This window comes from Lampetra planeri, chromosome 38, assembly GCF_965212315.1.
Source record: "Lampetra planeri chromosome 38, kcLamPlan1.2.h2, whole genome shotgun sequence".
Classification (NCBI taxonomy): Eukaryota; Metazoa; Chordata; class Hyperoartia; order Petromyzontiformes; family Petromyzontidae; genus Lampetra; species Lampetra planeri.
In genome coordinates, this window is record NC_136144.1 from 523,247 (window position 1) to 545,077 (window position 21,831).

The window sequence follows — 21,831 nt, forward strand, 5'->3', positions numbered from 1 at the left end:
GCGTGAACTTGTTGACGAGACGCAGTTTGCCGTGGACACTGAGAGATTGAAAGAGAAGCAGTTACGCGGATTCGTGGACACGCACAGGTTCGAGACATCGTCGCAATCGATCTCCAATCCAGCAGTGGACCGCGACTGTGATGATTAACACCAAGCGACAGGGAGAGGAACACGCGGATAAGGGGACGCGGAGCAGTGTGGATGCAGCATCGCATTCCTCCGTTAAGAAAGGCGAGCGCGCTTGGGTTGGGTACGTAGCGGCTGGGGGAGATGGAGAGATTAAATCATTTCGCGTGCTGCTCGGTTGATTTGTTGCACCCCAGGGTCATTGAGAGTTGGCGGTAGTTCCGGGGAGGCCCTCATCTAGCAGTGGATTAACCATGGCTGATGTACTGTAGAAGAGAGATGCTTGGGGAGGCCCTCATCCAGCAGTGGATTAACCATGGCTGATGTACTGTAGAAGAGAGAGGCTTGGGGAGGAACTCATCCAGCAGTGGCTGATGCTTGATGAAATCGGCTCGTGTAAAGGTCGGTGTTGGGTGGATTCTATTATATCGCAGGATCGAGATCGGTGGTGGCGGTTTGCAAAAATCCTTCATCCGGCGGTGGATTTAACACGGCTGATGATGACGACCCTCCGCAGATGCAGCTACCGGAGAGGCGCACGTTCCCACGCCACCCCCAGTGCTAGTGGGCCGCTACCACCACCGCCACCACCGCCGTGTCGGTGATGAACGGACCGCCGGGGAATGCGTCGGTGGGGAGCGGGATGGGCGCCACGGGGCCCGTACTCTCCCCAATCACGGGCCCCGCCAGCAACCCTGCAGGCCGTCCCCACGGCTGCGAGAACGGCGCCCTCATGGACCAGTTTGGCGTGTTCATACAGGCCCTGCTGGCCCTGGTGGCCTTCAGCACGCTCATGCGTAAGTGGGCGCCGGTGGCGCGCCAGCCGCTCTTCGTGTTGCGTGCGGGGTGAGACCATCAACCTGGCTTAATCACAGCCCCATGCGCGAGTCTGTGGGTCTCGATATGAATCAGAATAAGAATCAGAGTCTCTATACTGCAGGAGGAGGAATCCCATGAGCGATGAAGCTCTTTTTCACAGATGTCCAACAGCGGCACAGGGTCAGATCGCTCCAACAACAAACGATACAAAAACAGGATAGGAGTGCACAGCATAGGAGAGGTAAGCAAATCACTTTAAAATATATAGAAATAGAAACGAAACTATGTTTATCTTACCAGGTAAAGCCCACTGAGCTATTAGCTTCTTTTCAGAAGCGACCTGTTGACAACATGATAGCTCAACGAAGTGGCATATCACATGTACATTTACAGCAGCCAACCAATCTAAATAATCTCCAGTAATAATCCCAATTTACAAACTGCCACTCTAATAACTTTCGCCACAACGTGCTCAACTCATTGTTTGCCTCGCCATAGCGCACTCGAGTGTTTACAAAATTAACCATTAAGCCACTATTTGTTTTACATTCCACGGCGAATATTCAGTTGCCAATAGTCTCATGTGTACTCAATTCATATTTTTTATTCCGCCGCATACAGTGAGGGAAAAAACGTATTTGATCCCTTGCTGATTTTGTTCGTTTGCCCACTGACAAAGAAATGATCAGTCTATAATTTTAATGGTAGGTTTATTTGAACAGTGAGAGACAATAACAACAACAAAATCCAGAAAAACGCATGTCAAAAATTGTATAAATTGATTTGCATTTTAATGAGGGAAATAAGTATTTGACCCCTCTGCAAAACATGACTTAGTACTTGGTGGCAAAACCCTTGTTGGCAATCACAGAGGTCAGACGTTTCTTGTAGTTGGCCACCAGGTTTGCACACATCTCAGGAGGGATTTTTCTTCTTGGTTCTTTCGGTAAAGTCACGTAGAAGGGAAGTAATAAAATAATACAAATAAAACATAATAAAATAATTCTCACGACGTTTCGGCCACAACGCAAGCAGCCGTCCTCAGGTGAAAACCAGGTCTGTCGGGGAGACAGCGTCTGAATGAAACAGCACACGAGCTTGGAGCATATATATAAGCTGGGATGGGAGGGGGGGAAAGGGCGCTTCGACAAAAGAATTTGCATATCAAGATGAATTTAGCATATTTATGGGAAATGCAGGAATGTGATTAGTACTACATATGCCCGTGCATTATGCAGGATTAGCAGCATCAAAGGGAGGGGTGTTAATAGTATGTAGCTGCAGTAACTAAAACCAACACGTAAACAACTAAAGTATAAACTACATAGTATCATCAGTATACTAACTATACTCTACAATAAGCTGAGTTACTAACAGTAAGTAATACATTACAATTCTGTCGTAAAAATTATATAATATGCTTCCATCTAAACTTTATTCTCTTACATTACACGAGTCTACACCGTACTATATACTGCCATAGACAAACCCAACATTAAATTATATACTGTATTGTAATATAACACTATGTATTATTCTACCCACCCTAATGTATATCACACTGCTATATATTCACTATACAATTACGGTACTATATATTACTTTGAACATTGTATTAAGCATATAAATGTTATACTATTTGTTATTATACACTGTACCATTGACCGTCGTGTCAATGGGTGAGTACGGTAGGAAACTTGCAGCGGAGCAAAGAATCCATTCCCTGCGGAGAATACAATGCCAGTGAGTGGAACGCGGTCTGAAAGTCACCGTAAACGTGAACACAATCAGTTAAGATCTGAAATGGTTTATTACGTCCTTCCAATGATTGCTAAACCAGAATCCATCTTCTCGGTTGAAATTGTCTCTGTGTTTGTATATGTGGATCGCCTCATGAACGAATCTCTCATGGTAGCCAGATGGCTGGTAGAGAACCTCTGTCTTGGAGAAGTCAATGTCATGTGAGCCCACTGAATTGTAACAGTGATCTGCCACGGCTGAGGTGTTTGTCCTACCGTGTTTCAAGTCTGCTTTATGTTCACGGATGCGGTCCGAGACATGTCGTTTGGTTTCTCCAATGTAACTGCTACCACAGAGGCAACTTAGTTTGTAGACGCCAGGGTACTATATGTCTGGAACCATATCTTTTACAGACGGGACCAGATCACGGATTTTGTCCCACTCCTCTTTGCAGATCTTCTCCAAGTCATTAAGGTTTCGAGGCTGACGTTTGGCAACTCGAACCTTCAGTTCCCTCCACAGATTTTTTTTATGGGATTAAGGTCTGGAGACTGGCTAGGCCACTCCAGGACCTTAATGTGCTTCTTCTTGAGCCACTCCTTTGTTGCCTTGGCCATGTGTGTTGGGTCATTGTCATGCTGGAATACCCATCCACGACCCATTTTCAATGCCCTGGCTGAGAGAAGGAGGTTCTCACCCAAGATTTGACGGTACATGGCCCCGTCCATCGTCCCTTTGATGCGGTGAAGTTGTCCTGTCCCCTTAGCAGAAAAAACACCCCCAAAGCATAATGTTTCCACCTCCATGTTTCACGGTGGGGATGGTGTTCTTGGGGTCATAGGCAGCATTCCTCCTCCTCCAAACACGGCGAGTTGAGTTGATGCCAAAGAGCTCCATTTTGGTCTCATCTGACCACAACACTCACCCAGTTTTCCTCTGAATCATTCAGATGTTAATTGGCAAACTTCAGACGGGCATGTATATGTGCTTTCTTGAGCAGGGGGACCTTGCTGGCGCTGCAGGATTTCAGTCCTTCACGGCATAGTGTGTTACCAACTGTCTCTCACTGTTCAAATTAACCTACCATTAAAATGATAGACTGACCATTTCTTTGTCAGTGGGCAAACGTACAAAATCAGCAGGGGATCAAATACTTTTTTCCCTCACTGTACATGATAAACAATTAATAGTAATACAAATAATATAATAGACACGGTAATATATCTTAATATATCAATAATATACACTTGCTTTTCAAAGTATAGATGCGCAATGAGCTGAGCATCCTCTGTTTTCGGTAAAAGGGACATTTGTGAAGATGTGTCTGTTCAAAATGTTTAGCGTACTTCCCGACATGCAAAAAACTTGAAATTTGGCATGTGTGTAGCTTCCAGACTGTACACAATGCAAAAAGTATAAATATATACTTTTCTATTTTGGGGGGGGGGGGGGAGGTGCAATAATGGATATATTTTGCACGGCAAGTGAGCGGTGACGTCACATCTGTGATGTCACCCACATGCGGCAGCGTTACGCCGTGTCTCTGCTGACGTCACGCAACCCCCCCCACCCTCCGCGTAGGCCGTGTATTAATCCAAGACAAGAATCGAAGTCTCGGGCAAAGCCGGGTAGTAAAGCTAGTTCATAATAAAGGTTTTTGGTTAAGATCGCGTTATTATAAATGTGTCGCAACCCTCCACCACCCGACACTGCAAATCAGTTAAAAAATGTGTCACGTTAACAAAACGCCAATTAGTTACTTGTTCAGCCCACCGGTGTGTTTGATGAATGAATCCACAAAATTTAGAATTTGTGCATCTCTGTCTGAGCTACCAGTGACAGGGATGAGACCATCCACTCCGCTACACTTTAGAACCTGGTTTGATCACAAATTTATTCTACGTGTGAAGCTGTGGGTCTACGTACGAGTCTGTGGGTCTACTTGTGAGTCTGTGGGTCTACGTGTGAGTCTGTGGTTCTCTGTGTGAGTCTTAGTGAGTCTTTGAGAACCCGGTGTAATCACCGCTGTTGGGCAAATCATGCAAACCCGGATTGGAACCCAGGATCTCAGCGGTGCCGGGTCAGTGTCTCTGAACTTTGCTCTACAACAACAAACTTTCTGAGAACCCGATTTACCGGTCTCTACAGAATCTGGCACGGAGCATCATGAGTGTTGTTAGTGCTCTATATTTGAAAACAAAGGTTATTTTGTGTTTTTAGTACTTAGTGTTTAACGATGCAGTTCTAAGCTAATAAGGGTGAATATCAGGATGGGTGAGCACTAGGCCTTGCCTGCTGTTGTTAGGCGTAGGGCTGTAAGGTGTGGCCACGAAAGGCCATACCTCCCAATAGCTTCCTCGTATTGAAAAGAAGAGCGTTCCAGACGGCCGCAGAAGCACATATAAAAGGACGCGATACAGTGCCCGTCTTTGTTCGATGGCCAGCCAGAAGCCGGCGGCGATGTCTATGTTTATACTGTGTGGTGGAGCCATAGTGCACCCCCAATGATAGCTGTCTCTGTGCATTATTCTGATAGTAAGGGGGCAATGTTGCTCTGGGTGATCCCAGTTGAGAAATGTTGCGGTGTCATCCTTCACATTATGCCACCGTAGACGCTGGTGCACAGCGGCCACTGCGAGTGAAGCAGGACGGCGTGCGTGCTTGTGTCTGTGTGTAGTTAATATGCTGATAACCAGGGCGGCACGCTGGGACACATCACCATCCCTGTGTGGAGCTCCTGTGCACGTGTGTGTTTGTGTGTGGTTTGAGTACCTCTGTAAACATCGCCACTAGGGAGACAAAGGGAGCGGTCCTTGCCACCCACCCCCTTGTGTTCCGTGTCAGCATTCATAGATTCCTACTAGGTGTTCGCTAACAGCACTTGCCCCAACAGTCTGTTAAGGCAACACGGGGGATCTTTGTGTGTATGTACAGTGGGGAGCGGTGGTTTGTGCTGCACTGCGCTGCACTGCGCTACGAACCTGGCGACCTGAGTTTGGTTTCCGCTCGCGGCCAACACCAGTGACGAATATCTGAACCGGTCCTGGGCCTCCCCTAGGTCGACTTGGCGTCAAATGAGTACCTGGCACGCTGTATTAGCATCTCCACCGAGGAGACAAAGGCAGTCGGGCGTGATGCTGGCCACATGATCTCATAGGTGCGCTGTGCCAGCCTTCACAGGTCCTCGCGAACAGCACTTGCCCAAGCAGCCTGCGTAGGCTACACGAGGGATCTTTGTCTTTGTGTACGGTCCGTGGGCCGAATGGAAGAATGCAGTGTAACACCCCTGTTGAGAATATCCAAGCCAATCTACTCAGCCCATCTCGTCTGATGTGTCATTCCTGTTATTCATAATGAGGAAATGTCAGAATCAGAATATTTATTCATGCTGGAGGAATTCGATGAGCTATAAAGCTCTTGTTTAACAGATGTCCAGTATAAATGTTGTTTATTCATCTCGGGTGGAGCGGTGGCGCAGTGGTTAGTGCAGTGTGCCATGAACCCGTGTGAGCCAATTTTGATTCTTGGGCATGGCTGATAGTCATCGGTGGTGAGCGATATCTGAATCAGTCCCGGGCCTCGTCCATGCGAGTAGCTGGTATGGTGCGCAAACACTAGCAATGGAGAGACAAAGGTCGCCGGGTAGGCGTGGTGCCGGCCATGCAACCCGCCGGCCTGGATAGGTGTTTCTCGCTAACAGCACTTGCCCCAATAGTCTTATTTAGTCTGTGTGGGGGATCTTTGTCTTTACCTCTGTCTTGTGTCACAGTGAAGCGATTTCGAGAGCCATGTGGGGAGAGGAGGCCCTGGAGGATCTGGTGAGTTCACAACATTTACATCACAGCATCTACGTTACAGCGTCTACATCATCCCTGCTGGATCACAGTGTGATCATGAGCCATCGGTTCTTCATAATATTCACTTGCAATGGCGTTTTTTACTTAATATGTCCTTGTCTGTTTACATATGAGTATCATAGTGACTGTAGACCTACACTGCCATTAGACTTACATTGCCCATAGACATATATTGATCATAGACTTATATCGCACATAGACTTATATCGGCCGTAGCCTAACATCACCCATAAACTAACACATGCCTGTCAACCCATACGGTTTATCTGTATTCTTGTACAGGCAAATTGAGTTTTCAGGTCCATACGGCGTACGGCCGTTTCAATACGGGCAACAACAAAAACGTTGTTTTGTCAATTTCTTTGTGTTTCTCTCCTTGTGATGTTATTTTGTAGGATGAACGTTGAGATTTATAAGGGCACGGGGTGACTAATAAGGTCTGAATTGGTCTGTAATAAGGTAGGCACTGATAAGGGGTTGACGGGTACGCTAACATCACCCATAAACTAGTATTGCCCACTTAACTTGACTAGTATGTCCTTTTCAGTTTACATATTAGCGCAATAGTCACCATATGCCTGTTGACTGTTTCTCAAACTTAAGTTGTGTAATTGTACGACGATGAGTCGGGAATAATCTGCCCGAGGCAGTTGATTATCTAACTTTGATTTGCGTTTGTGTAATACCCTCGCTGTCTCGCGTGATTACGCGACTGTTCGCGTCGCTTTCTTTTTTGCTTTTCGGCATTTCCGTGACCCAGGTCACCCTCGCGAATAAGACTTCTGTGCTGGTCTCTTGACTTCTCACCCCCGGTTCAACAAAATTAACTTGAGACTTGAGTGATACCTCATAGCCGACGGATTTTTACTGAAACTGATATTGTACACACGATAAAGACCAGACGAAGATTGTACACAAGATAAAGACCAGAAGAAAGCACGAAGAATAACCCAAAACCCCAGCCTATTGATGGTTTCATAAAACTTGACCAGGTCAATAAAGCAGAGATGTAGGTCCTATTGAAATTCCCTACACCTCTGCTATATGCACACTCACACACCCGCCGCACTTTGTCGAAAAGGCGGATAACATACAAACTCCACAAACATTGGCCTGCCCTGCCGGTCCCTTGGGCTATTTTTTTTTCTGTCCATCTGCTCGTCTTAACGGTCTATTCGTCTCCTCATGTGTCCTTCGCTGTTTCCAGGCTTTACGACACTTCCAAGCAAATCTTCGGGCAGCTCTTCATCCACTTTGCCAACGTGTACCTATCGGAGCTCACCGAGGAGGACCCCTGCTCCCTGTACGTCAATCTCTGTCCGTCCATCTGTCCGTCCGTAGCACGGAAGGCATGATAGCTCTCGTGGAGTTGATCCAATGTGAAGGAAATGTTTGTGTAAAGTCGTGTTGTTGCTGCTGTTAGGGACTCACCTCAGAGAAAACTGGAGCACAGGGATTAGTGCCAAAAACTCATCGATAAAACCCGGATCATATACGAACTAGTTCTGTGCCTCTCGTAGGTGGACACAGACTTAAATGAGTGCCTGGCGGTGTGGTGTGTAAACATCACCCCTGGGGAGACAGAGGCGGCCGGGTGTGGTGCTAGCGGGGTACCCCTTCTGTTCGGGCGAATGTAGGATCTTTGTCTTGCTGTGTATGAATGCCGAGTGCCGGGAAGCTAAAATGCGGCAGCTTTGCATGGTGGGAAGTTCGCGTGGTGCATCTGTTACGTCATTTTCCTCAAAGCGCGCTTAGCCTGGCACAAGTGCCGTGGTGACGGCACCGTCACATGGTGATGAATGACAGCTTTTCCAACATCGCATCACCCCCGTTTGCATCTGGGCCGCTGGTGGCACTCAATAATAATGATTGAGTCCATGGGCGCCGCAGTGGCGAGGTGTTAACTACCTTGCCTGGTATACAGCATGTCGTGGGTTCAACCCCGACCCTGATGCCTGCTGTATATTTGGAGTCTGCATATCTCTCTGCACATGATTCTGTGAATTTTTCTCCGGGTCCTCCCGTTTTTCCCTCCACATTTAAATACATGTGTTTAGAGTATTTGCCCTCTATATACTTCTACACGATAAGCCACTTCGTTGAGCTATGATTTGTGGCCGGGTCGCTTCTGAAAAATAGATATACAGCTCAATGGGCCTTACCCAGAAAAATTTTAATAGTTTATAGTTTGTATTATTATACTAAGCTAGTTTATTAATACACTGTTAATAGTTTAATGTGGCGTGGGCAATATCGTTCTCATAGTGCAGGGCGACCATCACGAATGAAGGCATTGCTGCTATGCGGACGTTTCACAGCAGGGGACGATGTTTTTGCGTAGTCTAGCCTTGGGGCACCCCCACTGGCAGCTGTCCCTTTGAATTAATCTGCCAGTAGGGGGCAGTGCTGCTCTGTGGTCTAGCCTAGGGGCACCCCAGTGGCAGCTGCCTGTGCATTCGTCAGTAGGGAAACGTGCAGTGCACATTTCAAATTTGGCAAGTTTAAACTGTGAAGTTTGTATCTATGTTGAACTTCATTCGCACCATACGTAGCCTATCGTGCCAGTCGTGCCAATCCGAATTTTTAATAGTTTATTAAACTAGTTTATAAATATAAGTTTTTAATACTTGAATAAACTCGTTTAATAAAATAAAAACTATTTTTTATTTTACCAGGCAAGGCCCACTAAGCTACATAGCACTTTTTAAAAAGCTATCATAAGTGATAGATCTAAAACGAAGTGGCAGCTTATCACCATCACGTGGGGGTGGTGCTGGACACGATGGTATACCGTGACGCGTGATGCCGCAGGTACCTCATTAACTTCCTGCTGGACGCCACGCTGGGCATGGTGCTCATCTGGCTGGGCATCAAGGCGGCGTCGCGTCTTGTGGAGTGGCGGCAGTGGGAGTCGCTGCGCTTCGGGGAGTACGGTGAGTGCCTCGGGGGTGCGGTAACAAAACCCCCCGCCGGGTTGAGAGACGGAATAATGAGACAGAGACTCCTACTTACAAACAGGTTAGGTTCCAAAGGTCTGTTTGTAATTCGATTTATCCGCAAGTCCAACTTTACTACTGTCGATTCCAAACACGTATGGCGTCTACACTAAGTATGGGGAATGGCTTTAAAAGTTGTATAATCTCATGTAGACGTGGATGCTACTGGTTCTTCACGTTTTGTAGATGCCACTGGTTCTTCACGTTCTGTAGATGTAGATGCTACTGGTTCTTCACGTTCTGTAGATTTAGATGCCACTGGTTCTTCACGTTCTGCAGATGCCACTGGTTCTTCACGTTCTGTAGATGTAGATGCTACTGGTTCTTCACGTTCTGTAGATTTAGATGCCACTGGTTCTTCACGTTCTGCAGATGTAAATGCCACCGCAGCCATCTATTGCGTGGTGGTTGAACTTAGGACTTCCGGTTCGAACAAGCAACTGGACGTACGGACAGGTTTGTTCGTATCTCTGAAAGTTCGTAAATCGAATGTTCATAAGTAGAAGAGTTAATTTTAGAACTTTCGTGACTGCAGGAATTATTATTTGTTTATTTCGGTTAAGTCACGTCTAAAGATAAAATAATAAATTAAATTCTACGGGGAAGTTTTAAACTTATCTTCTTTTTTCTCTCTCTCTGACTACTTGTTCTCTCTGCCTGTCCTCTCTTTGGAATGTTCACACTTAAATTCTAACTTAGCAATCTTTGAAATACGTAATCAACCAGGCTATGCGTTAATTGTGTGTTGACCGACCCTCTGTGTTGTATTGCATTACATTTCGATATTTTACTAGGTTATTTAATTTGAGTGTGTCCTCCTGATTTTCAGGCTTGCTTGCCGTGTCATCGCACTTGCAGCACCACGTTTTGTTGTCCACTCATTGATATGCTATTTTTTTCTCTAACCCCCCTCCCTCTCTCTGCGTCCGCCCTCCTCTGTCTATTTAAGGCCACCCCACAGAGACGACCACCTCTCTCTGTTACCTGTGTTGCTCTCTCTATGTATCTTGGTGATATCTGTCTGCTAATATGTCTGTCTATAGTTTTCTGGTTAGATTTTATGTCGCTATTTCATTATACCTGATGATGATTGCTTGTGTTGCAATCGAAACGTCGTATTCTATTATTTAATTTAATTTATTATTTTATCTTTAGACGTGACTTAACCGAAAGAAACAAATAATAAGTAGAAGAGTCCCTGTAATGAGAATAATTTACATTTATGAGGCACAATTTATCTGGGGATTTCAGTGTGCGTTTAGAAAAATGTAAGATGTCCCTAGGGTAATGTGCGGCCGTATAATGATGTTGTTAGTCTTTGCTGTAGACCTGTGCTGCAAATTGTCACACGGAGTATCTGGGGGGAGAAGGTTGGGGGCATGGGAGAGGTGACGGTTATGTAGCACAGCGGCCGCGCACTCCTTTGTTGCAGAGGTTCGTGGTGCGGCTGTCAGGCTGCTCCGGTTAATGCTGCAATGTCTGTTCGCCATACTACTACGACTACTACCACACGTGCTGTCTGCCTCACAGGGGACTGAAAATAAAATAAAAACCACGACGTTTCAATTTCAACACAAACGATCGCTTGTGTTGTGATCGAAACGTCGTGGTTTTTTATTTTATTTTTATTACCGAAAGAACCAAGACTAAGTCTACATTATAGACTGCCTGTACGCTCATTCAGTTTAATAACCATTGCTACAGTCTACATTATAGACTGCCAGTACACTCACTGAGGTTAAGAACCAAGCTACAGTCTACATTATAGACTGCCAGTATGCTCACTCAGTTGAATAACCATTGCTACAGTCGACATAGACTGCCAATACGCTCACCACGCTTAAAAACCAGGCAACAGTCTACATTACAGACTTCCAGGATGCTCACCGAGGTTAAAAACCAGGCTACAATCTAGATTATAGACTGCCAGTACACTCACTCCAATTAAGAACCAGGCTGCAGTCTACATTAGTGTGTTTTTTATATTATATTTGTATTCATTTTATTTTTATTATTTTATATCTATGTGACTTTACTTAAAGAACCAAAGAATATGAATTCCTGCAGTCATGAAAGTTGGTACATTGCTCAATTTGGATTACACACAGCCGGCAGACTAATGCCCAATATCACTTGCGAATGAGACCCATCCCGGGGGTCACTTGGATTCTCACCACCTGGTTCAAGCAAAATTTAAGGCGGAAAGTTGGTTCAGCGTGGTTGCCACAGGTTGATGCGGTTCCAGTGTTTGCACAGAAGGTGGTGGCGTACGACCATAGATAGTAAACAGAGACTCAATGGAGCAAAATCATTGACAAACTAAGCTCCTGTAAAGACATCCTATTTGACAGGGATGGTCAGACGTAAAAGTTTCGTTACGGTTCGGGTTTAACCAGGTGAGAAGTGAAGAGACCAGGATGAGATTAATCAGTGAGCATCACCTGGGTGACCAAAATGACAAATGCAAAACAAAGTTCAGAATTCCATAATAGAGGTTTATTTGGGTTAGATTACGTAAATATTAATTTACTTAAACCTGACACCACGCTACATAGCCAATTAGTAAGGTTTGTTATGTAAACAAAACATGAAATTCGTTCAATCTAGATTTGAAGTTTTCGTGACTGCAGGGATCCATACTCTTTGGTTCTTTCGGTAAAGTCACGTGGGTATAAAATATATTAAATCACGACGTTTCGGGCGCAACACAAGCGTCCGTCATTAGGTGGGACAACCGCAGCAAGAAACAATTGCTGAAGTGGGCAAAAGGGCTGCTGCAACAAGAGGCTATAAGGTGTTGCCTTCATTTCCGCATCTCTTGTTGCTTCAGCTTCCCCCCCCCCCCCCGCATTTTGTTCTGTTGCTTCAGCTCCCCACTCCCAGCCCCGCCCACTTTCCTCCCCCCCCAGAATTCTGTCTGCTCGTCCTCTAAACGTTTTCGCAGCACCCCACCCCCTCTCTATCTCTCCCCCCCTTGCTCCTCCCCCCTCTCTTACCTATATAGCCTCTTGTTGCAGCAGCCCTTTTGCCCACTTCAGCAATTGTTTCTTGCTGTGGTTGTCCCATCTGATGACGGACGCTTGTGTTGCGCCCGAAACGTCGTGATTTAATTTATTTTATTTTATACCTACGTGACTTTACCGAAATAACCAAAGAGTATGCAATTCGTTGTTTTGTACAATTTATTACTAGTACTAGTAACGAATTTGCATGTTTTATTTACGTGACAAACCTTACTAATTGGTTGTATTGGGTGGTGGCGAGTTTAAGAACATATTTACGCGATCTAACACCAAATAACTTTTCATGGATAATAATCGTTGCGAAAGCCGAATGTTACTACTATGTGTTAAACAAAGTGCAGCAATGAAGTGAAATAGAAATTGGAGCAAAAGCAACCATGCTGCAGAAGACATTGCAATACTGTGGCCCGAAACCGAAAATCAATATTAAAACGAAACAAATGTCCTGGAATGAAAGTCGGCTTGGGCCGAGTAAAGAATTGCATTTTGGTTCGAGAAATGGTGAGAGGGGCGTTTCGGCAATTCGTTTTCCCAGCAGTAATGCTTACGGCAATTTGAGGCGGTCACCATGACGGACGATGCCACGGTAGTTTCCTAAACGACACAGTCCACGGTAGTTTCAAACAGTCCGCGGTAGTTTAACATTCAGGGGTTACATGGCGGTGTGGTGTTTTGTCCAAGTGAATAATTTCGCAAACGATTTAGACTTTTTTTGTGCAAAATTTGGGACCGCGATTCGGAGCGATTGCACGAACAACCAAACTCTCCGCATGGCTTTGGCGATTCGCGACTCAGCCAATGCCGCCCCACCGCCAGCGGGGGTAAGTGCGCAGGGTGGTAGAGAGCGAGCGGGTGCCCGTGTAACCCCTTCCCCCACCCTCGCCCCCAGGGGAGCCGCCCAGGTGCTGCGCGTGGGTGGGGCAGTGCGGCGTGTACCTGCTCGTGGTGGCTTGCGAGAAGACCATCACCTTCCTTGTCATCCTCATCCCCTTCTGGAAGAAGGTCAGAGAGCGTCAGTCTCGTTTGAGATCGCTTGCACACACACTGTAAACACAGTGGTAGATACGTACGGCGTACAGATGTCTTGGCGGTACACCATTGTAGCATAACACACCGGTCCTCATAAAACAATCCGTGATCAAAATTTGAACTTCCGACTGGTTTGACATCATGAAAACTGATTTTTACACACCCTGCAAGATTTTCTGACCGGGATTGCGAATCGCCAATGCGTTCATATAAACACACACAGTCGATACACACACAAACACATGGTAGATACGCACACACAGATACACATACACACACAGTCGCGGTGACATCACCACAGCGCTTGTGCCAGGCGATGTGCACATTAAGCTCACATGAAGTGTCGAACGCCCGCTGGCAGGGGGTCACGGGACAGACTCGGGTGCCATGGGTCAACTGATTGAGATAACTGGCCGATGCACCACCTGTGCCAACTTGCTGTGTTTTCACCACCCGGCGCTCCGCTCGTTGTCGTGAGCATCGCTCCTCTGCCCTCCGTTGTTACTGGAGGGTGACTGCCTCCAACTGCCCAGTAGCGTCTTTCCCGAGCCTCTTCCACAGAGGCCGATCTTGACACCGCTGGTACCAGTCATCGGCAAGTCCACTCAGCTCCACATCCTCTTGTACCACATCACTCCATCTCTTCTCTAGCCCGTGCCGCGCCCGTTTAGCCCCCTATATTCGGCCGACCAAAACCTGTTTAGGCATGCGGTGTCTGGGCATCTAGGCGACATGAACCTCATGGCGGTACTCCGGGGTACCATAGTACCCCGGCTCTCGCATAATGTCCGTGATACAGTCATTTTTAGTCTGTTGATGGTCGGCTATGCGGAAATCAGCTCATCTCGATTAGCTGTATATGATGTACCACGATGGTGCGTACGAGCGGTCAAGGTTTCATCGCAATCGTCCTCCTTGCATTTCGACATCGCGGAGTAGCACTGATTTCGGATTTATTGGTACGCCAGACACGGAGTTAAGTACACCCCTAGAAAATATAGTGTCCCAGAAATAAAATATTTAATTGCCTCGGCCATTTTGTATTATTTGGTACCCCGGGGTACCGCCAGGAGGATCACATGACCCAGCCAACAGCCTTGCTTGCTAGAGGAGCTCACCGATGGGACTTTGTCCAGATCTTTCAAGGATTTATGAGCTCTTTATACAATCCAGCCTGGTTAAACCCTCGATAGAGCATAGGCAGGCCAGCCTAAATGTTTCTATCCGGTGAAGATGTTCCATTTGGGGGGTCCAGTTTCGCAAGCATAGAGAAGGGAGGGCATGACTATGGCCGAGAAGACCTGAAGCTTCGTGTGGAGTGACAGACAAAGTAGCTTCCACACAGCGTTACACAGCTGATGAGAAAACAATGCCGCTCGACTGATTCGTAGTAAGACCTCGGCTGCCCAATTGGAGCTGGTCATAAGCACCCTGCCCAGGTACGGAAACTTCTCCACTCTCTCCGCAACTTCCCCATCACTCATGGGGAGTTGAGGGAGTTGAGGGAATTGAGTGTTTGATGACACAAAATACACAGGTAGGTGCTTTGCTTTTGGTGTGGCTGCTGGTAAGGCCCCACCCCATAGTGGCACACTACAGGTTTAGCAGCAGCACCTCCAACTCCTTCTATGAGTGAGCAGCAATCATCAGATTATCAGCGTATATAACACACACAGTAGATGGACGCAATGACGGAGCCAGGATTTTCAGGTAGGGAGGGCAAATCCTCCAGCAATGAAAAATGATAGGAGTTAGTAAGTAAGGACTTGTCCCTTGCTTTTTATTCGACGTGTGTGCGGCGATGGCGCAGCCATCGAGCAAGGGTCGAATTAGAATCGTGTGTGATCGGCATCGCGCTCGCTGAAGGTGAATGCTTTCAGGGAAGTCGTGTACTGCATAGGCAACTGCGCACAATTCTGTGAGTCACTTATAACTGCTTTGCCATTACTTATTGCCAATTATGGATTCAGACTATTGTCCTATCATCTCATCGAGTCCCTGGCACATAATAATATGCTACACTGTGGCAGTGGGGATCGCAAAATGCCGATTTATTACTAATAAACCCCAATGATCCGATCGAAATTAGCGATTTCGATCGGACTATTGGGGGGGCACGTGCCACCCCACCCCCCATACTGGCACACACAGTAGATGGACGCAATGACGGAGCCAGGATTTTCAGTTAGGGAGGGCAAATCCTCCAGCAATGAAAAATGATAGGAGTTAGTAAGTAAGGACTTGTCCCTTGCTTTTTATTCGACGTGTGTGCGGCGATGGCGCACCCATCGAGCAAGGGTCGAATTAGAATCGTGTGTGATCGGCATCGCGCTCGCTGAAGGTGAATGCCTTCAGGGAAGTCGTGTACTGCATAGGCAACTGCGCACAATTCTGTGAGTCACTTATAACTGCTTTGCCATTACTTATTGCCAATTATGGATTCAGACTATTGTCCTATCATCTCATCGAGTCCCTGGCACATAACAATATGCTACACTGTGGCAGTGGGGATCGCAAAATGCCGATTTATTACTAATAAACTCCAATGATTCGATCGAAATTAGCGATTTCGATCGGACTATTGGGGGGGCACGTGCCACCCCACCCCCCATACTGGCTCCGCCAGTGCACAGACAGAAACGCAAGTACACATTCATACTGACTTAGTTTAACACATAGGCTTTTGCGACCATTATCCATATTTTAGTACACACAATGGACAGGAAGGACAAGATCACTGGGCTCGCATAATGCGCATGAATAATTTATGTTGACTCATTAATCCCACCCCCACTTCGCACAAGAAGAGTGCACAAGTATGATCACCACATCTCCGCCTCTATTTAAGGCACGAAGCAGGTGGAGTTCTCCACAAATCTGGCTGTCACCTGATGAAGCTAGTTGTATTACTGGCGAAACGTCGTACTCGGATTGTAAATGTTGTGGCGAATTGACATGTTCTGTTTACGTCACAACCCTTAATTGTTGGCTGTGTCGGGTGGTGGCGGGTTTAACGACACATATATTTACGCGATTTGACCCAAATATCCTCTATTATGGATACTGATTGAGGTGGCTATGTTTAGTGTTTCCGTGTCTTAAGCGTCTACACGTCTAAATTCACTTCGTGTTTTGTCCATGTGTCCATGCCTCTGCGTGCGTGCACGTGTACATGTTTCTGTATTCGTGTGTGTACATAGCCTGGCACAAGCACCGTGGTAATGTCACCGCCACGAATGGCGGTTGGTGTTGTTTTGTCCGTGTGTCTGTCCGTGTCTCGTTTTCGTCTCACTTGTCTTCTTGTCTCGCCCATGGGTCTGTGTGTCCACACGGACAAGGTTGGCTTCGTACGGTGCGAAAGAAATTCAACATACATACGTGTCCATGCGACCATGCCGTATCCGTTTGTCTGAGTGTGTGTCCGCGTCTTCAGCTCGTCACACTTGTCTCCTCTCTGTGTCCATTTGTGTCTGCACGTGTCTGTGTCTGCTCACGTCCGTGTGCGTGCGCTGCGCTTTGACATGCATGTGCTTCACGTTGCCTGCGTGCGCTTTGCTTCACAGGTGCAGGAGCTGATCCTGAGCCTCATTCCGAACCCCCAGGTGGAGCTGGCCCTCGTGATGCTCATCGTCCCGTTCGTGGTCAACGTGAGTGCCGCTCACCACCTGCCACTCGCCAGGGATGTCGCCTGCTCCCGTGAACTTCACCACCCGTTCATTCATTAATTTATCCGCCTATGTTGAGGACTTGGCCAACCAGACACTGACTGCTTTGTCTCATCCACACTGTTCAACTGCTACAAACGAATTTTTTTTTTTTTACCAGGTAAGGCACAATGAGCCGTATAGCTCTTTTTCAGAAGTGTCCCTGGCTATCACAAATGATAGCCCAATGAAGTGACTTATCGCGTGGAAATCTATAGCAGCAGCCAAATATTCTAAATGCGGAGGAAAAAAATGGAGGACCCGGAGAAAAATCCGTGTGACCATGGGGAGAGAGACACGCAAACTCCAAATATACAGCAGGCATCAGGGTCGGGATCGAACCCACGACCTCCTGTATGCTAGGCGAGGGAGTTAACATCTCGCCACTGTAGCACCCCTTAAATACGGCAGGTCACAATAACTTCGCTCGCCCAATCACTCACATCCTCCCATTCCCCAAAACAAAGTCAAAGATCCCCCATATATCCTGAACAGACTGTTGGGGCAAGTGCTGTTAGCGAGCACCTATGAAGGCTTGCACAGCACACAAGGAGGTGGGTGGCCAGCACCACGCCCGACCGCCTTTGTCTCCCCAGTGGCGATATTTTTACACACCGCACCAGGCACTCATTTGAGGCTGAGTCAACCTATGGGAGACCCAGGACCGTTTAAGATAACCGCCACTGGTGTTGGCCATGAGCAGTAATCGAACTCGGGTCGTTGGGTTGGTAGCGGTGCACGCTAACCACAACACTACCACTCGCCGCACTCACAAACATACTCAATCACCCACTCAATTGCCCCCTCACTTAACTACTCACATACACACTCACCAACTCACCCACTCACCACACTGCAAGTCAAAGCACTTCTCTTGCTGCTGCATCTCACTTACCAAAATGTAGCTGTCCTGAAGATGCTTGACTCAGTCTCAAGAGAAAAAGCTTGCGAATCTCTGATCTAACTGATGCTGATTTTGGCTGTGAGAGTTTCCCTCTTACTCACCCTCGGTGAGTGGGTGAGTGAGTTAGCTGAATGAGTGATGCTGAATCTGGCCTTGAGAGTCGCCCTCTTACTCACCCTCGGGGAGTTGAGCTGAAACAACGTTAACTCTTTGCGTGTCGTGAAACGGTTATGCACTGCGTGTGGCCATCCCGTTGGTAGGTGGGCGTCACGGTGACTTTGCGTGGTGTGCCTGTTGGTGTGTGGGTTGCACGGTCACCCTGTGTGGTAATCTTGGTGGCTGGTGTGTGGGTTAATTTAACACGTAGGCTTTGGCGACCAATATTATTCATAATATAGGTTTTTAGGTCAGATCGCATTATTTATAAATGTGTCGTAACCCTCCACCACCCGACACGGCCAAACAGTAAAAAATGTGTCACGTTTTCAAAGGACAAATTAATTGACTTCTTTAGCCCATCGGTGTGCTGAAGAGAGAATAAACAGCATTTTAAAATTTGAGTACGACGTTTCGCTGATAATTACAATCATCTTCATCGGGCAAGAATGGTGAAGCTCTCCTGTTGATTTTGATAACGTTGAAGTGTTGTGTAAAATGAATTATTACTGGCCAAGACTAATTAGAGAATCCATTGAAATTGAGAGAAACAGAAATAATTTCAATCGCTCTGACAGCTACAGGCTTAGTGCGGCCTGGAAGCGTATTATCAAATAAATACAATTACAATTCCTTATAAGGGAAACAAATACCAATGAATAACAATTGAATGATTACCAATCTATATAATTACAATACCCTCCCCCTCCTTGCCTCGAATCACTGCACCAGATTGAATTGAATTAAATTATGACGTAACCCTGATGCTGCTCTATTTAAGACCGGAAGCAACAGGAGAGCTTCACCATTCTTGCCCGATGAAGCTGATTGTAATTATCAGCGAAACGTCGTACTAAAATTTTAAAATGCTGTTGATTCTCTCTTCAGCACACCGGTGGGCTGAAGAAGTCAATTTATCCTTTGAAAAACGTGACACATTTTTTACTGATTGACCGTGTCGGGTGGTGGAGGGTTACGATACATTTATAAATAACGCGATCTAACCCAAAAACCTATATTATGAATGGTGTGTGGGTGCCTGCGGGGTTCAGGCCGTCATGTTCTGGCTGACGGACAACTTCCTGATGAAGAAGGGGAAGGTGAAAGCCAAATCGGATGGAGACGACGCCAGCTCGGTGCGCTACTACCGGCGCGCTGCCTCGCGGGACGACTCCGAGTCCGAGGTGCGTTCTCGTGCGTTGTGCTGGCCACCCCCACTCCCTTGCGTGGCGTTCCGGCCTTCATAGGTGCTCGCTAACAACACTTGCTCCGAACAGTTTGTTAAGGCTATATGGGGGATCTTTGTGTGAGTGGGTGTGCAAGTGTGTGGGTGTGCATTTGTGTGTGCATTAGTGTGTGTGTGTGCGCGTTTGTCTGAGTGGGTGTACAAGTGAGTGCATGTGTGGGTGGGGAGCGGTAGTGTAGCAGTTAGCATTTTTTTCTACGAACCCGACGGCCCGATTTCGATTTCCGCTCACGGCCAACACCAGTGACAATTATCTGAACCGATCCTGGGCCTCCCCTAGGTCAACTCAGCCTCAAATTAGTGCCTGGTGCGGTGTGTAAACATCACCACTGGGGAGACAAAGGTGGCCGGGCGTGGTGCTGGTCACCCACCCTTGTGTTGTGCCATACTGGCCTTAATATAATAGCTGCTCGCTAACGGCACTTGTCCCAACAGTCCATAGCCTACACAGAGGACCTTTTTCTATTTGTGTGCATGTGTGTGATAATGTCCACGTGTGTGTTCATGTGTGATGACAATTATGGCAGTAAATCATTAATGAGTACGATGACGACGATGATGGTGATGATGTTGACGTTCATGGTGTTCATCATGGTGGTCATGTCGATGAGTGAGGGATGTTCACAACCCATAACCCTATCACAACGATGTCACGACGACGAAAACGACAACAATGACGACGATGATGACAACAATGACGACAATGATGATGACGATTATGACGATGTTAACGAGCGTGCCTTTCCTCGCTCAGGTACTCCTGTCGCCGGACGAGTCGGACAAGGTGGACAGCGACCGGGACACGCGGCGCCTCATCGGCAATGGCACGGCCGCCAAGAAGAAGAAAGTTCGCTTCGAGATGCCCGTGTAGCGCCGCCCCCCCCCCTGGTGGAGGGATTCCTTCGGTGGAGGAGATCATACGGTGAAGGGAGTCCTACGGTGGAGAGGGTCCGCTTGGCCAGCTGGCACCACCACCACCACCTTCACTGCGACCTCCACCACCGGCACCACACAGATGAAGACGTCCGATCGCTGGTGCCACCACCACCGAGCGCACACACGCGTCTTAACGCGCGTGTGTACGCGTTCTGCTTTGTCTTTGTCGATCTAGGTACAATCTGGCTAGCCAGACTCGAGACAACCGGCGATTTAAATTCTCACCAAATATATCTTCCGCTTATTGCCGCTTGACTCAAGTTTGATGGCACGAGACTTTTTAAGTGGCAGCCATAGGCACAGCGAGAGAGGCGGGGGGGGGGGGTACCCGGACGTGATGTGCGGGTGCGTGGGGTGGGCCGATGTTGCTGGACTGCCCGGGACCGAACTTGAGGCTGAACCCAATTTCTCTGCGGACGAACACCGCGACCGCCCCCGAGCGAAACGAACCCAAGCCGCAAAGCCAATCAACCGACGGATGCGCCTTCGTTTGGCCTAGCGGCACTAATGCTCGCAAAACGGAACTGAACTGGACTTCTCATCATCATCACCACCACTGCGACAAACTTATCCTTCACGGCTGGACAGTGTTGACATTTCCAATTATTTTATTTTTTAAATCTCTGGACAGATTCGAACAAAGAGCTCGACGGGATAAGCTAGCGGCGTGCAAATTGGGGGGGGGGGGTGGTTTGAGGGGGGGTCCATATGATAACGCCGCCAGCGCACGCTCCGTGCAATACAAACCAACGAGATCCAAACTCAGGGACAAGGCGAGGTCTGCTGCTCGACGCTCCGTTTCTGTTGCTTGCTGTCTACGTTGCAGAGCCACGGGGGAGGTGGCTTGCTGGCTGCACGGAGCCAGGGGGGGCGGGAAACTCGCTGGCTGCACGGAGCAAGAGGGGAGGAGACTCACTGGCTGCACAGAACCAGGGGGGAGGTGGCTCGCTGGCTGCACGGAGCCAGGGGGGAGGTGGCTGGCTGGCTGCACGGAGCCACGGGGGAGGTGGCTCGCCGGCTGCACGGAGCCAGGGGGGGTGGGAAGCTCGCTTGGCTGCATGGAGCCACGGGGGAGGAGGCTCGCTGGCTGCATGGAGCCATGGGTACAAATTGGTCGTGGCCGTGGTTGCGGTGCATTTCTAGGACCTCGCTCCGTGCACCGTTCACCGCCGATTCGGGTGTCATGGTGGCTAGAAGATGTTATCTCCCTCGCCTGGTATACAGGACGTCATGGGTTCCATTCCCGATCATGACGATGCCTGTAATAATTGGAGTTTGCGTGTCTCTCTCCCCGT

The 21,831-nt window shown here is 47.7% G+C and overlaps 1 protein-coding gene across 2 annotated transcripts in view; it reads left to right on the forward strand.

The window, feature by feature from the left end:
- STIMATE (STIM activating enhancer) overlaps positions 1–20,864 on the forward strand; it is a 38,883-nt gene extending 18,019 nt beyond the window's left edge. For both annotated transcript variants that reach the window (XM_078612143.1, XM_078612142.1), the window contains 8 exons: positions 644–923; positions 6,455–6,503; positions 7,750–7,845; positions 9,354–9,475; positions 13,451–13,563; positions 17,154–17,237; positions 19,407–19,538; positions 20,355–20,864. In XM_078612143.1, coding sequence (XP_078468269.1) covers positions 731–923; positions 6,455–6,503; positions 7,750–7,845; positions 9,354–9,475; positions 13,451–13,563; positions 17,154–17,237; positions 19,407–19,538; positions 20,355–20,471 — 906 coding nt within the window. In that variant the 5' untranslated portion in view covers positions 644–730 and the 3' untranslated portion in view covers positions 20,472–20,864. The remainder of the gene's footprint in view (positions 1–643; positions 924–6,454; positions 6,504–7,749; positions 7,846–9,353; positions 9,476–13,450; positions 13,564–17,153; positions 17,238–19,406; positions 19,539–20,354) is intronic.
- Positions 20,865–21,831: the final 967 nt, after the last annotated feature.